This window comes from Mesoplodon mirus, assembly GCF_964341445.2.
Source record: "Mesoplodon mirus genome assembly, chromosome: 11".
Taxonomy (NCBI): Eukaryota; Metazoa; Chordata; class Mammalia; order Artiodactyla; family Ziphiidae; genus Mesoplodon; species Mesoplodon mirus.
Window position 1 is genome coordinate 6,493,981 of NC_138987.1, and position 15,832 is coordinate 6,509,812.

Consider the following 15,832-nt stretch of genomic DNA (forward strand, 5'->3'; position numbering starts at 1 on the left):
CAGCACTTTTTCTTACCATTTCAGTAATCAATGTCTTTTCTGATTACAACAGGCCAATCTAATTACTGCTTCTTGTGATTATCTCAATAGTTGAATGACTTTCTAGGCAAACTGTAATCCTCCATGTTTCCATGAGACCTGATTTTTTTATAAGCACATGTGTAGGGGATGCCAAATGAGAAAATAGAGTTACTTTTAGTAGCTGGACAACGTGTAATAGAAAAATATGCTTGAGTGTCTTTATTTGTGTATGATTTATTAAACAGACCCTGTGAATCTGAAGTCTACGCTCTCATCTAAAAATTCTCTCTTCCTCCTCTCAATTTCTTAGCATATCCATCAAACTCCTCTCAGTGTATTCACCTCTTTCTTTTTATATATTTATTGATGTGCATTTTTTATGCCCGCATAGGTACTCTGAGCTGTGTCACCTACAGTACTTAGCCCTATGCCTTGAATATTTTTTTTAAAAAGCTAATATTAATTGAATTCTTGCTGCGTGCTAGATGCCATTCTAAGATTTTTACTCTATTAACTCAACCTTGAAAAGAGATGAAATGGGTACCACTATTATCTTCATTTTATAGAGAGGGAAACAGCAATTCAACACACGTAATCTGGCCAGTTACAAAGCCTGTAAGTGGCCAAGCCTGAATCTAAGCCTGGGTTTATAGAATCTAAGCCTGGGTTTATAACCACTGCCCTACCTCCAGAGACCCTGCACGGGTAAATCTCCCCATGATCGACTTTCAGAGCACCAAGTCCTTCTTCCTAATCTTCACTACTTTTAGGACTTTACATTTGTCTTTCTGTTTTTTTGATTAATATCTACCCCTTCCACTGTGCCCAGGGCATATTAATAGAACCTATAGTATTTGATAGGTGAGTAATAGCAGCTAATATTAAGTTTTTGCCATGTGCCAGGTACTGCATCTTATTTTAATCTTCAGAAAGACTATCAGGTACCCACCAATTTACCTCCACTTTAGAGATGAGGATACTGAGACCGAGAGAGGTTAGGCAACTTGCCCAAGGTCACACAGCTAGTAAAATGGTGGCGCCAGGGCTTGAACTCAAAGGCCAAACTCCAGAGGTAAGCTCTGAAGAAATGAAGGAGTGGATCATTGAAAATCTAGCTTGGAGGGGCAGGGAAAGCTGTAGGGAGGAAATGACATTTGACATGCCTGGAAGGGCAAGGGGGAAAAGATAGAAACACTCTAGGCTGGGGAAACAACATGGATAAAGCAATGCAGAACAGTGTGCCTAGAGCTCAATAAATACGAAGGAATGAGTGAATAGCTTTCTTTACAGCCCATGAATTTAAAGGTTTTGCAGATATAAATGCTTTATGACTAATAGTCTCTGCATTTTTTTTCTTTCAGTGCCACCGTGGGCCTTAATTGCCATAGCCATAGTCGCAGTCCTTTTAGTCCTGACCTGCTGCTTTTGTATCTGTAAGAAATGCTTGTTCAAAAAGAAAAACAAAAAGAAGGGAAAGGAAAAGGGAGGGAAGAATGCCATTAACATGAAAGACGTGAAAGACTTAGGGAAGACCATGAAAGATCAGGTAATGTATTCATTCCATGTTTCTTCTTAGATTATTTTATCAAAAATTTAAGAATAGACAGTTTATCAGTTTATGCCAGATAAATATAGAAATAAACAATATCTGGACACTTGTCATAGTTGTAGAAATACTTTGCAATCCTTTCAGTCATTACTCAACATCCCAAAGCACAATGGAAACATGTGGTTAGGGTTTTCCAGTCTCCAAGCACATAGACCAGGAAAGGGCATCCATGACCATCAAGGCCAAATTGGTAGGCCCAGCGTATTGGAATAATACCTGAATATTTGTATTACATCTGTTTAGCCTGTCTTAATTGTGCCTAGAGTTAGAGAAACAGAATAAAGAGCATCTGTTCTTCCTCTTGGGCGGGACATCTTTTTATCATCATCACTGCTCATAATCACTATTAAATACTGAGTCTTATAGCTATTTATCACACTTGATGAAAGCTACCATCCCTATACAAACATCCAGCTCAATTATGAGTGCTCAGGAATAATGAGCTATACAAGGCAAGGGAGAGAAGTGTGAGCTGGTTCTAAAGAATGGGGTAGAATTTTAAGGCAAAACTCTTCACTTAGGGACAATTAGAACCATAATGCAGGTTATAAAATCCATCTGGCTGAGTTATCTTCCCAAGCCCAAGGAAGCAATCTGAGTGTCCTTTACACTGTTATCTATCTTTCCTAAACAAACTAGGTGATTTGGTTCAGAATAAAGTCTACTATTAATAGGTATAATAATTAAATGTCTCTTCATTTCTCTATTGGAATCATATTCATATTGGATATTTCTAAGGAACAACTTATTTCATATAAAAAGTAAACGTAGGGACTTCCCTGGTGGCGCGGTGGTTAAGAATCCGCCTGCCAATGCAGGGGACACGGGTTCGATCCCTGGTCCGGGAAGGTCCCACATGCTGCAGAGCAACTAAGCCCCATGCACCAGAACTACTGAGACTGCATTCTAGAGCCCACGAGCCACAACTACTGAGCCCGTGTGCCACAACTACTGAAGCCTGTGTGCCTAGAGCCCATGCTCCACAACAAGAGAAGCTACCACAATGAGAATCCTGAGCACTGCAACAAAGAGTAGCCCACTATCTACAACTAGAGAAAGCCAAACTAGAGAAACCCAACACAGCCAATAAATAAATAAATAAATTTATATTAAAAACAAGTAAATGTGAAGAATTTCCAGAGAAATAACATTTTCAATTATCAATGCTTCCCTTCAAATAATTCAAAATTTCTATTTATTCCCTAATAGCAACATATATAGGCAGTTTTATAAATTCTTCTTATACTATTACTATTAATTGAACTCTTAAATATGTGAATCTCCTTAAGAACAATTTAGTTAAGGAAGGTATTTTTAGTACATTTGTGCAGTTATACACACACTCAGGATACTAATCCCTCTCCCTAGCCTGAGTTTTAAACACTTTTCTCAAAGACACTGTAATGTCTCTTGACAACAATTTCACATAGGCTCATTTTTCACTTGAACTTTTGCTTGATTTCAGAGCTGTAGAATGAATGCTATGCCTGCACTCACACTCAGAGAGCTTCATCCTGAGCTCAGAGCATCAAGGGTTATGTCTTTCTCAAAGTTTCTAATCACAGCCACAGAAGCCCAGGTGCCAGTGTTCAACCACAGATGTCTAATAAGGATTATTCTTTTCAGTTAATTTGTTACATAGAAACTGAAGCTTTAAATCACATCTTGTTTTATTTCAGCATTTTCCGTAACCAACAGGACGTGATACAGATTTCTTTAGGCAACATATTTGGGAGATTAATAGCAGTAGTAATAACCTTCTAGATGGACATGGATGGACTGAATAATTTGTGTGTGAGTTTCAGCTATGTCTATGAAACATTGGAAATATAATACTATCATTTTCATAACTACATTAAAATTCAAATGTGGTTTTCATGTATACTAGAATTAACAGTTTAAAACACTAAATAATGTTAAATGATTACTACAGCATTTCTTCCTAGGACAAGAAATTTGTATTTTTCTTTGTGGAATTTGTTCTGTATGATGTAAGACTAATTTATAGAATAGTAGCAGTGTTTATTACCCCTGTTATGTCATGGATAAATGACCAAGATCTCAAACATAGTAAATATAGAAATCAGTAAGTTTTATCATTTCACTCCATATAAGAACTGACAGAAATTCAAATTTCAATATTCATGACTATATGTCTCTATGATAAGAGTTTATAACCAAGGAAGAATTTTTAAATATTCTGCAATAACAACAAAATGGTAATGATAGATAATATTTGTATACAGCAAAGGATACATATTTAAGAGTTTTGTAATGGCTTAAAACTTAAAAGCACTAAAAATACAGAGGGGCAATATCAACTTGCAAAGTCAGAGGTCTGGAAAGGTCATTTCTCCACGGTTTTTACTAATGTGTGTGGATATTTAAATTTTTATTTCTTCCTTCTGTGTCCTCCTTATCTGTGTTATGTCTCATGACTGTTCTGGACTGTCCCTTGCGGTAGGTTTCCTCTGCTATTAGACACCCTTAGTCAACGCTCAACTACATTTAGTGGCCTGGCAACCGGGGCTCCACAGCTGAGGGTGTACCATTCTGACACACATCAAGAGGCTGAACTAAATTGATTTTTTTAAGATAAAGGGTTCTCATTTTAAGATTACTGATTAAATAGAACAGTATTAGAAAACTCAAGTTTTAATTGATGGGCACAGAAAGAAAATTTAGTATCTTATGCTCCCTTTTTAGCATGCCTTATCAATTCCAAATCTGAACAATTTAACATAGAATGAGCAAATGCACCTTCTGATGGTTTATCCAAGTACAACTAAACACCTTTTGAATGTTGAATCAAGCCAGAAGCATGTGCACTAAATTTTTGAAATTTAAAACAAGGTCTTTTTCCCAACACAGCTTTTCCCACTACAATTTATCAAACTCTCAGAACTGCTGGGCTTACGTGCATTTTCCTCTGCATTTTGTTCCTTGGTGCGTGTGGTGGGGAGACTACTGCTCTTGAGATATTATAATAGCTGCTGATTTAATAGGTCTTAATTTAATGTAATGGTACAGAAAATGTCTTGCTTAAGCTCGGCCTTTGGGACAAGAATAGACTTAATCACTTCACTGATAAAACAGTGGCACTGAGAAATTATCAAAAATTTAGCCCTATTCCATGCAGAATAATTGCAGAAATGGTCATGCACCTTTCATTAGGGCAAAAACCACTTAGAGAGAAGGCAATTTAATAGCTCAGCTCTTTCAAATGACACTGAGCTGAAACATGATACGTCAATTGTCAGTTCTGAAAGAGATTTTGAAAAAGTATTTTAATCCATGAAAATTTTTATTTTTATGATGGAGTGGTGTGAAGATTTTTCAGACAAAAATGTGCATTAAATAGTTTGCTATTAAAAAAATTAAAATCTTACAGGAGGCAAATTACCTACATTGCCATTTTCTCAACACATCTTTTCAGACAGTATTAAAGAGTGACGCACAGCTGAGGTTTTGAAAGGGCAATGTGGGTTCACTACCTCAAGTCCTCCACTTAAATTCAGTAGTCTTTTCCTGTCACTTTACTATCATTCTTCTGTTAGCAACACCCCAAGTTAAAAGATTAATATTAATTTTTAAATAATTATGTTGTTTTCCTGCCTGTGGCTATCATTAAAGCAACATTTTACTATTCAAGGAAACATCCAAGTATAAACTTCCTAATTAAATGGTGTATGGCTAACCAGATTTGAAAAGGTTTCTGCACAGATGTAATAATGGCAATTTTCAATTTTCCAAAGTCACTGTAGGCTCCTGAAATTTTTCAGGAAGAACAAAAGGGGAGGCAACTACAGCTCAACTCTCTGTTTATCATCTTCCCACCCTAATGAGTTCTAGTAAGATGATGCCAAGTCTGTTTTTTAGGATCAAATTATAGTTAGATGTCTAGAGCCAAATTGCAGTCTTGTCAGTTCAGAGACTGAGGGTGTCATTTTGAGGCACCACTGCGGGTCTCTGTATGAATGGATAAGTGAACAGAAGAGATTTCTCTGAGCAGAGGGAAAAAAACATGTAATCTGGGAGTTGTGGGAGGTTGGATGGTAGAGCTGTAGTCTAATGACTCTGAAGCCTTTCTGAAGCCTGATTATACTTCTGTGCATTTGAGTTCTAGAAGATTTCTCAGGTTTAATTTGATCACTGACAAAATTCTTTTGCTTTGAGCTTCCCTGGTGGCGCAGTGGCTGAGAGTCCGCCTGCCGATGCAGGGGACACGGGTTCATGCACCGGTCCGGGAAAATCCCACGTGCCGCGGAGCGGCTGGGCCCGTGAGCCATGGCCGCTGAGCCTGCGCGTCCGGAGCCTGTGCTCCGCAACGGGAGAGGCCACAACAGTGAGAGGCCCGCGTACCAAAAAAAAAAAAAAAAAAAAAAAAATTCTTTTGCTTTGTCAGAGATATAAAGCAGCCTATACCACTCATATGTCTTACCTTCAGTTTTGTGAGGTTCTATAGTAACACACACACACACAAAGAAAGGCAATGAAAATACCATAACCAAAACCTAGAGAGAATATTTGTGGTATATAACAACAGAAAGATTGAGACCACTAAAATACAGAGTCTCTACAAATCACTAAGAGGCAAACAACCCAATAGAAAAATTAGCAAAGGATGTATTATATATATGCATATTATACAAAAGATTATTATACAGGTAGTCCCCAGAAGAAATAATATAAATGGTTCATATAAAGGTTTTTAAATTTTTCAACCTCAATAGTGTTCAGGAAAATGTAACATTTTATCATTTCTCATTTTGAATAATAACTACTTATAGGTTTCTAATTTTTTTCTAATTCTTTAAAGCAATAAGAATGCACACCCCCTAGAAACAAAACTTCTAATATTTATAATCTTTATAACCTTTGATTTTTTTGAGCAAACTTTTGCATTTATTGGGAAAATACATTATATATTTTTATTTTTAATAAAGAGGAACATTTTAATGAATTTTATGAAGTTATGAGCTTTCTAGTATTTCAATTTACATTACACTTAAGTTTTAGGTGATCAGGAACATTCAATTGGTTTAAACTGAATTTTGAGAATTCTGTGCCATGATTTTTGCTTGTTACCACAAAATTAATTTTTATACAAATTTCAGTTTGACAGAACTGCAAACATAACTCCTTTAACCTTTTGGTATCAAACAGACCCGTAAGTCAATTTAATTCAGCCTAGCTTTCTGTGGAGCTGTTATGAGAGTAAAACAGTAAACTTAAACTGGAACTGGGGTAGATTTTTCTCTAAACATGCATTTGCTGGTGGCATGTTTTTTTCCTCTTTTCCCATAACCATTACAGATGTATACGCAAAACACAGGAAATTACAATTTTCTAAGAATCACTTACTCAACTATCTTTTTCATAGGAAACAAGGCAAGAAAAGGCCACCCATTTCATATTAATTACTCCACTGCATGTAATAAGGGTGTTTTACATGATGCTTAAGATCTCTTTTAAACTACATGAATGTGAAAACTGGCCTGGTTAATAGCATGTTTATCATACCTCCGAAAGAAGCGATTTTATCAGAGCCAAATATAACACAAAGTTGACGTTTTCTTTGCAACAACTTTACATTTTTTGCTTGCAATATTCTGAGGGGCTACTTCCATTGCTTCCATGTTGCTTGCTGATTGGGGGGGAAATTCCGTGCACAAATGGAATTTTAAAAAAATATGTAAGCAGCAGATGTGAATGTGTGTCAGACAAATGGAGATTTCCAGCATCTCAGTGCTTGCTTCTAACAGCTTGGAAGTATAACCACAGGCCCAGTGTCATTTGAGTTCTGATGAAAATTCATTTGAATTCACATATAATCCATTTCCCTACTCATAGGCCCTGAAGGATGATGATGCGGAAACTGGATTGACTGATGGGGAAGAAAAAGAAGAACCCAAAGAAGAGGAGAAATTGGGAAAACTTCAATATTCACTGGATTATGATTTCCAGAATAACCAGGTCTGAGGGGGGAAATGTCTTGTAATTCCATTACGTTTTCTGAAATTACCAACTAGAAATTGAAACAAGATACTTCTTAAAACATTTGGTTTGCTACGAGGGGAAAATGCAATTATCAAAGCTATTGATGAAATCATTTCTAAGTACAGGCGGTCCCCTACTTGCTAATTTAACTTCTGGTAATTAGACTCCACAGTGTTCAGCCGATTACATCTGCTTATGGCACTTACAGCAGGCAGGCGGAATACAAATTAACTTGAAGCCATCAGTCTGATTCTGAGAGCTCCCAGTCACAGATCCCTCAGGCTGAGACACAACAATCTTCCTTGGAATTCATGGATTTAGCTCCAAACAGGGCAAGGGACCTTTGAGTTAGACCACCAATTAAGCCAAAGTCCTCAAACAAAAATTAACCATTTGATGAGGAATCAAAGAATAAAAAATGGACTTTCCATGAATTTCAATGGCAAGAATGCCTTATATAATATGATACTGGCTAAACCTCCTATAGCACAAATGAGTTAACAGCTCTAGAAAAGTAGAAAGACCACCCACTTGATTTCTAGTGCCTTTGCAGGCCGCCCTGCTTCCGGAAGAGTGACAAGGAACTAAAGGTTGTATCAAAACAGTCCTTCCTGCTTTAAAAGCCGTGAAGTGCCACCTAGATGAATGATAATACTAGCTGGCTTTTATTAACTGCCTGTTATAATGGTAGCTCAAAGATAAACGTTAAAAAAAAATCTCTACCTAAAAAGACCTTCTAGGATCCATGACTTTGATGAAGCTGTCTCTTTACCTTCTGAACTGTTCAAGAAATTTAAAAGCTAGATAAGAACTAGCTGAGTTAGAGATCAGGCTCTTAAAAATCTATAAGACACAGTTCTGTTCGAACTAGGAGAGCTTTAAGTCTCTGCAGTTTGATCAGTTCACTGACCTTTCGGGGTGGGGAAAACTTGATAGATGTAAATACAGTTACTACCTAATGCAGCATGTGTTAATTATGTCTAGTTTGATGAGGAATAAACAATAAATAAATCAAACGCCAATACTCAGCTTTGGTGACTTATGTCCAAAGTCAGTAATACAGTGAGCTCTAAACAATGGCAGAAATTCTGGACTTTATTTAGGAATTGACTGTTCAAATAATGTCTTCACTTTTTGAAGTGTCCAGAGGGTTCCTCAAAAAGAACATATTGATACGCACCACCATATAATAAATAATTGTATTTAGTTAGCTTCATTACAGCCCTGGCTCATTATTCTATAATACATTCCAGAAAACTGCATGTTGGTTATAGATACAAGCTAATAGGTATGGATTTATACAGAATTATAGGTATACCATTTCTAGTTAATTAAATAGGGCATTTGAGGTCATTTTTATCGCTTCTACCAAAATTTGATCATTAGGGATTGGTTGAAAGCAAAACTGACTATTATTTATGTATTCTAGAGAAGGTCAAGGTCAACTTACATTATCTTAACACAAAACATCTTTTCCAGAAATATAACCTGCCTTTATATATGTAGCCAACAATTTTCTACTAATTTATTCTACTTTCATATTTTCCAGTAGAAATCTGGTGGATCTCATCTTGGTTAGTCATGATTTTGAAACTTCTACGTTGGCTTTGAGTACTCTAAGTAACATTTTATAAGGTAGTATTTTTAAGAATACAGCACTGAATTTTTTTTACTCAAATATAATTCGAATGCATTTACTCTTCCTTTTCTAGCAAACCCATTTCAGAAGGTATTTCATTCAGAGGATCTAGGATATTCTACCTGATAAGTTGTTTTAATAGTATGCATTTATTTTTCCAAATGTTCTCCGCTAATCTGACTTATAAAATGATTCCTATGAGTCATGGAAGATAAAGTCTGAGGAATTTCGTAGATAAGGCTGTAACCAAATATACACACCTGCTTACCAAAACTAAAAGACAATCTTAAAAGTCCTCTAAGAACCTTTCATGGTGGAGAGAAATGTGATACTTATCTCTCAAGCAGAAGTCAGAGGAGGGTTGGGAGAAGTAATTCCACCTCTATCAACAAGATACCCCCAAATCTTTAAAGTACAGATGATCAAGTTTGAAAGAGTTTACGCTATATCACTAGTGCTTTCCCTGCCCCAAAGAAAAAGTATTACAAAAAGTGAGGAGAGAATATAATCTTGCTTATTCACACTGCTATCCAAAGGCAAATTCCAAATACCAACTTGGCAAACCAAGAGACAAACTGTTTGCTTTACTAATCATGTCTTTATAAGCTGATGTCTATTTTAACCATTCTTTGACCATCTGTCTACGTTTTGTATACCTACAATCCAGCATTCTTATTGCTACTGTTGTATGATGAAGTCACAAAGATACTGAAGCATTAACATGGAAACAACAATCTTTAAGGGTATTGGTCTAGGTTAAAAATTGAGCCAACTAGCCAAAGTGCACTTATGCACATGGTGGATCCATTTTGTAGAAAGTGGATATGACTTTTTCAAGGAGGTGACTTGCTTTTCCACTCTATTGGTGAAAAAGGTAGACTCAAAATTTCAGACCCTGATGTGAACAGCTATGATGTGACTGCATTTTCTGAAGAGTATATACCTTGAATAACAATAAGGGAGTCTACTTTTGTTTCCCATATGGATCTAAACCAGTCTGTTGACACAGCATGTCTGATGGCAGGGCATCAGAAGAGTCTGCTCACACCTTCTGTTTCCTTTGCAAAAACATTATCAGTGCCAGCCAATACCCGCATTCATAATAAGAGATAGGAATATATCACTGAGAAAACCAGACGTGAAGAAATGCAGAGATTTCTGCTGTATTTGAAAAATATCAGAAACTTAGTCACTTAGCATTAAAAACAATAACTGTAATCTCCCCTTCCTTTATATGAAGCTAAAATTATATTTCTTTGACCCCAAGTCCTATATTTAACACAGAATTTAATATACAATAATCATTTTACTCTAAGTTAAAACAAGAAGAAGCCAGCACACAAGTAAAGGTCAAATACGATAGAAACTTGAAAATCTTATTTTTATCTCAAAAAGCTACCAAATTCTAAGAAAATTTCTATTTAGCTGCTCTGGGGCTTTGGTTCAAAATAAGAATTTCCTCCTTTATAATTACAAGCTTGTGATTGTTTAACAATTTCTTTCCACTTACAAATCATGCCCTGGAAAGAAAAATAATGCACAAGGGCTTTTAGTAACTGGAAAGTTATTTGATTGCAACCCTTTTGCAAATATGAATTCCATATTTAACTGTAATCAGCAACCTTTTAAAAGCCTCTTTTCTGTTTAAAACCAGGCTTCCTAGAGCCTGCATCTGTCATAATTGGGTTTCTGAAGTCTATGTAGCTCACTTCATTTGCCTTCTGTGTTCAGATTCAGAAGAGAATAAAAGTTTATTAAAAGCAAAGAACAAAAGGGAAAAATCACAATATGCAGCAGTGTGAACACATCAATCTTTTCCAACATGTCCACCAATGCCAGTGTGTGCTGTATCCTGCCTCTCATTTCAGCTGCTGGTAGGAATCATCCAGGCTGCCGAGCTGCCCGCCTTAGACATGGGGGGCACATCTGATCCCTATGTGAAGGTGTTTCTGCTGCCAGATAAAAAGAAGAAATTTGAGACAAAAGTCCACCGAAAGACCCTTAATCCTGTCTTCAACGAGCAATTTACTTTCAAGGTAATTTTTTTTTGTACTTACTAATGAACTTGTCCTCTGTTGTTCTAGATAACAGACTGATCTCATCCTGACACATATAGAGACCACTTGCCCACTTGTTCAGAGACTCACAAGTGATTCTATTCAGAATATTTACGATTCTTATCTTCAATGTAATGAGGACTCTCTATTGCATTAAAATTTGGTCCAAATAGGATTCAGCTCAGCTATTTCAGAAAAGAATATGGACTGGGATAGAATTAGGATGTCATTCGTATCTAAAAAGTGAGTTCAGCTTCAAGTGTGTCTGTGGACCTGAACGTTTCCCCCTCTCTAAAATAAAGCCAAAAGAATTGTAAACTTTTTCCAGGTTTCCAAGTTTCTGAAAATAAATCATGACCACAGAATAAAGTAAGCTATGCAACATTATTTAAATGGTACAATGAGGTATTACTCTCGTTGCAAAATTTTTTGTGTACAGGGGAAATTTAAGTATTCTAAAACATTCTGCTTAACCCACCAATAAAAAGAATATGAACCTATTGTTTTTTTCCATCTCTAGCATTTTTCCCTTACTCTTGGCGCTTCCCTGGTGTTCTTCATCTTGTTGAGACACCTCAATTAACAAGCAGTAACAAAGAGGAATTCTGGCCACATAATAACTCAGCAGGAAAAGGTGCTTGGCAGGTCTCAGGCATCTCTGCATATACGAGTAGTCTCTGTAGTTCTCATCCTGAAGTCATGCATAAAAACAGTCTTTTGGTAGATATGTTTAACACGTGAAATTTTTTGAAATGCATTACTTAAAACAATACATGTCTGTGAATATGCCAGGGGGTAGATTCAGAATCACCTGTCTACCAGTCAGCCTTAGAGATAAGCACGCACCTGACATTAGCAAACATCCTGGTATGAAATAAATGGATGAAACTGAGGGCATGAGTCATTCCCATGAACCTTGTTTCCAATTTTGTAAAAGAGCAGTATCTTTCTATTCACTCTAAAATTTGAGTTTTTAAGACAAAAAAAAAATCCCTCATCTACGGTCAGCAACTCTGTTTAAAATCTATACTTTTCTAAACCCAGATAGTTAATGTAGAGTAGCAGTAAAAACCAGCTTATGAAGAACTAATCATTAGGGTCAATATACCACAGGACATACAGTGAAAACAAAACAAAAAATATTGCAAAAGGTAATTACAATCCTTCTATTTGACTATGTATTAATCTCAATTTAGGTCAGTAGTTTCTAACCACAATTTAGTCAGCACATTCTTAAATTATTTGAAATATTGTGGGGCTTTGTTTTTGTTTTGAGTTATCTATATGTTATTTCTTTTTAAAAAGTGTATTGCTAATAATTTTTAGTAATGTCTGTAACTTCAAGAATTATAATCATTGAGATTTTGAAATTGCCTATAAAATTTAATAGGCTCCATTTTACTTCAGGAGTGTTGATCGCATCATAAATCAATCCAAAGTACAATATATTTTGATAGACTTGAGAAATATACCACCGTTTCTAGAGAACCAGTTAATTTTTCCTTGTAGGCCTTGTAGATTATGCATCTTAAATGCCAATAGGCTGTATGATACAAGAATGGAAGCAAAACAGTTTAAAGAGGATTGGCTTTAAAACTGAGTTCAAATCCATTGAACATGAACTTGACATGCCCCAAATGAAATGCTCCTTCTTTTCTCCACAACAAACTACCATTTGAAAGAGCTACTCATCATTCAAACAGTAAATATTTATTAAGTGCCTACTGTGCTAAATGCTTTATATGTATTCATTTGGCCTCAACCAGCCCCTGTGAAATAGACACTGTTATCATCACTTTTTGATGGATGAAAAAGCCAAGGTTTATTTACTTGTCCCAGGGCCATCAGCTGGAAAAAGGAAAACCCAGGCCCAGACCTGTCTGACCTCAAGCTCAAGTTTTTGACTAATGCCCTTTCAGTACAATCACCAAAAAATCTGAAGAGATTTCAGAAATAAGATGAAATTTTCAAGAGTTCATCCCTACTCTAAAATTCCTTATTTCTTCCTTTCAAAATTGGCTCTTTGGAAGGGTTTATTTTTTTCACTCTAAAGTAGAAAATGTGTTGTGCCTAGTTTTTAATCATAGTATTTTAATCTGATTCCAAATAGATGACAAATGATGTAAAATAAAAACTCTTTGGAAAAACCAAAATTTCTTGTATATATGCAGTCAAATATTCTTCCTTCTCCTTTCCTTCTTAATATACAGAGTTAATTGAGAAATGTTTGCTGGAGCATAACACAACTATTTACACTGATAAAATAATAACAAGTGTCTGAAAATTGATCAAACCTTCAATACAAGTCTAAACAATTTCTTAATTAGGCATTTCTTCCCGGTTACTGAAGTGTAGCTTACTTGGATTGCCGTGCGTTCTCTGAATATTAAAAATGTCACTAATAAATATCCCAACCCATAGCATCTGTCCCAGTTATATTTGAACAGCTGGAGAATTCATCAGTTCTTGGCCTTTTACCACTGCTCATCCTAAAGAGTGTCATACCTAAGAATGAACTTCAAGATCTAGTTTATAATGTATCTCTGATATTCAAAACAGCAATTTTCTAGTCAGCTCTTGTCAATCAGTAAATTATTTTAAGGAATAGGTGAGGCACCTTGTGAATTTCATTCAAGTCCTTGCAGACTCCTAGCATGCCTGTTCATATATCACTGCTCCATTAAGCTATGACATCCAAATGGCCTGAAAGAGGGGGAACTCTCCTCAATACTCTGTAATGGCCTAGAGTGGGGGGCTTCCCTGGTGGCGCAGTGGTTAAGAATCTGCCTGCCAATGCAGGGGACATGGGTTGAAGTCCTGGTCCGGGAAGATCCCACATGCTGCGGAGCAACTAAGCCCTTGTGCCACAACTACTGAGCCCGTGTGCCACAACTACTGAAGCCCATGCGCCTAGAGCCCATGCTCCGCAACAAGAGAGGCCACCACAATGAGAAGCCCACACACCACAACGAAGAGTAGCCCCTGCTCACAACTAAAAGAAAGCCCGTGCACAGCAACGAGGACCCAACACAGCCAAAAATAAAATAAATATATTTTTTTAAAAGAGTGGACATATGTATATGTATAACTTATTCACTTTGCTGTACACCTGAAACTAACACAACATTGTAAATCAACTATACTCCAATACAATTTTTTTTTAAAATGAAAGAGTTAGTAGAACTTTTGAAACAACTTATCTACCCGAGTAAGTTGCACCCTGACAGTATAACTTATCATAAAAATAACAACAAAATATTCTACAAGAAAAACTTATTTATATAGTCAAGTGAAATTGGCTTGGTTTATTCTTATATTAATCTTGAAGTGTTTCTAGCATGACTAATAGTATGAGCTGTTATTAATAATACTAACAGCTTCTAGAACTTTGGGATAAAGTGATAAATCACTATGGTAAGTCCTCATTTTCCCCCAAGTAATTTAAGCCCCAAGCAGTTAGTTAAATGATTCAATTTAAAGAAAAAAACCCCAAAGCACAAGTATCTCCCTGTTCTGTTTATCCAACATAAATATTAAAATGAAAGACTATAAGCAGGTAACATGTTTTAAGCATTTTTTGTGACCAGATATTTTGTCCTCATCTTTTTATTTAGGTGCCGTATTCGGAATTGGGAGGCAAAACCCTGGTGATGGCTGTCTATGATTTTGATCGTTTCTCCAAGCATGACATCATTGGGGAATTTAAAGTCCCCATGAATACAGTGGATTTCGGTCACGTAACTGAGGAGTGGCGTGATCTGCAAAGTGCAGAGAAGGAAGAGGTAAGAAAAACATTAGCATTTCTAATGTGACAAGCTGTACTTGCCAGTTGCTACTCTCATACTAACCTATTGAGAGGTGCTGGGGTGACGTGAGTGATGTGGCCCTCCAGCTGCTGACAGTGGGCAAAATAGGGTCAGGGGATTGCATAACCTCGTAAAAAAGTATACTGATCTTCTGGGTCTTATTTGAAAGAAAACAAAGATTTGTGCAGGTCTACAAATAATTCCCCGGGGTTGGAGGGACAGACAGACACACACACCACTTCTAAAAGCTTAGAAAATATTACACACACACACACACACATATCTGCTTCTTTAAAAGGACAGTTAAAAGTCATCTTATCCTTTGTATTTTTCCACAAAGATTTTATGTTTTCTACATAGATTATATAGCTATTAAATAGAAATGAAATGGCACTTTTTCCTTGATTATTTCTGCGTATTACAGACAGTTCATTGTTTCTCCTAAAGATATCAGAGCACAATGGGTAAAACATCAAATAAAATTCACGAAGGCAGATATTAAATCCACTTTTTAAGTGACTCACATTTTTACAGTATTCTTCACATTGTTTTGCCCCAGTTTTAATAGGTTAGCCCAGGATTTTTCTGTGATTTAAAGAAGGGAATTTCAGTATCCTTAGTGCATTTAAACTGCATAATAATCAGTTCTATTTGATTATGCTACGCCAGCCTGACACTAGCGCTTTTCTGAGCCAGTGTC

At 36.3% G+C, this 15,832-nt stretch overlaps 1 protein-coding gene across 2 annotated transcripts in view; it reads left to right on the top strand.

The window, feature by feature from the left end:
* Positions 1-15,832, top strand: part of SYT1 (synaptotagmin 1) — a 558,640-nt gene that overhangs the window by 409,887 nt on the left and 132,921 nt on the right. For both annotated transcript variants that reach the window (XM_082636133.1, XM_082636132.1), the window contains exons 6-9: positions 1,383-1,567; positions 7,484-7,606; positions 11,138-11,305; positions 14,941-15,108. In XM_082636133.1, coding sequence (XP_082492259.1) covers positions 1,383-1,567; positions 7,484-7,606; positions 11,138-11,305; positions 14,941-15,108 — 644 coding nt within the window. The remainder of the gene's footprint in view (positions 1-1,382; positions 1,568-7,483; positions 7,607-11,137; positions 11,306-14,940; positions 15,109-15,832) is intronic.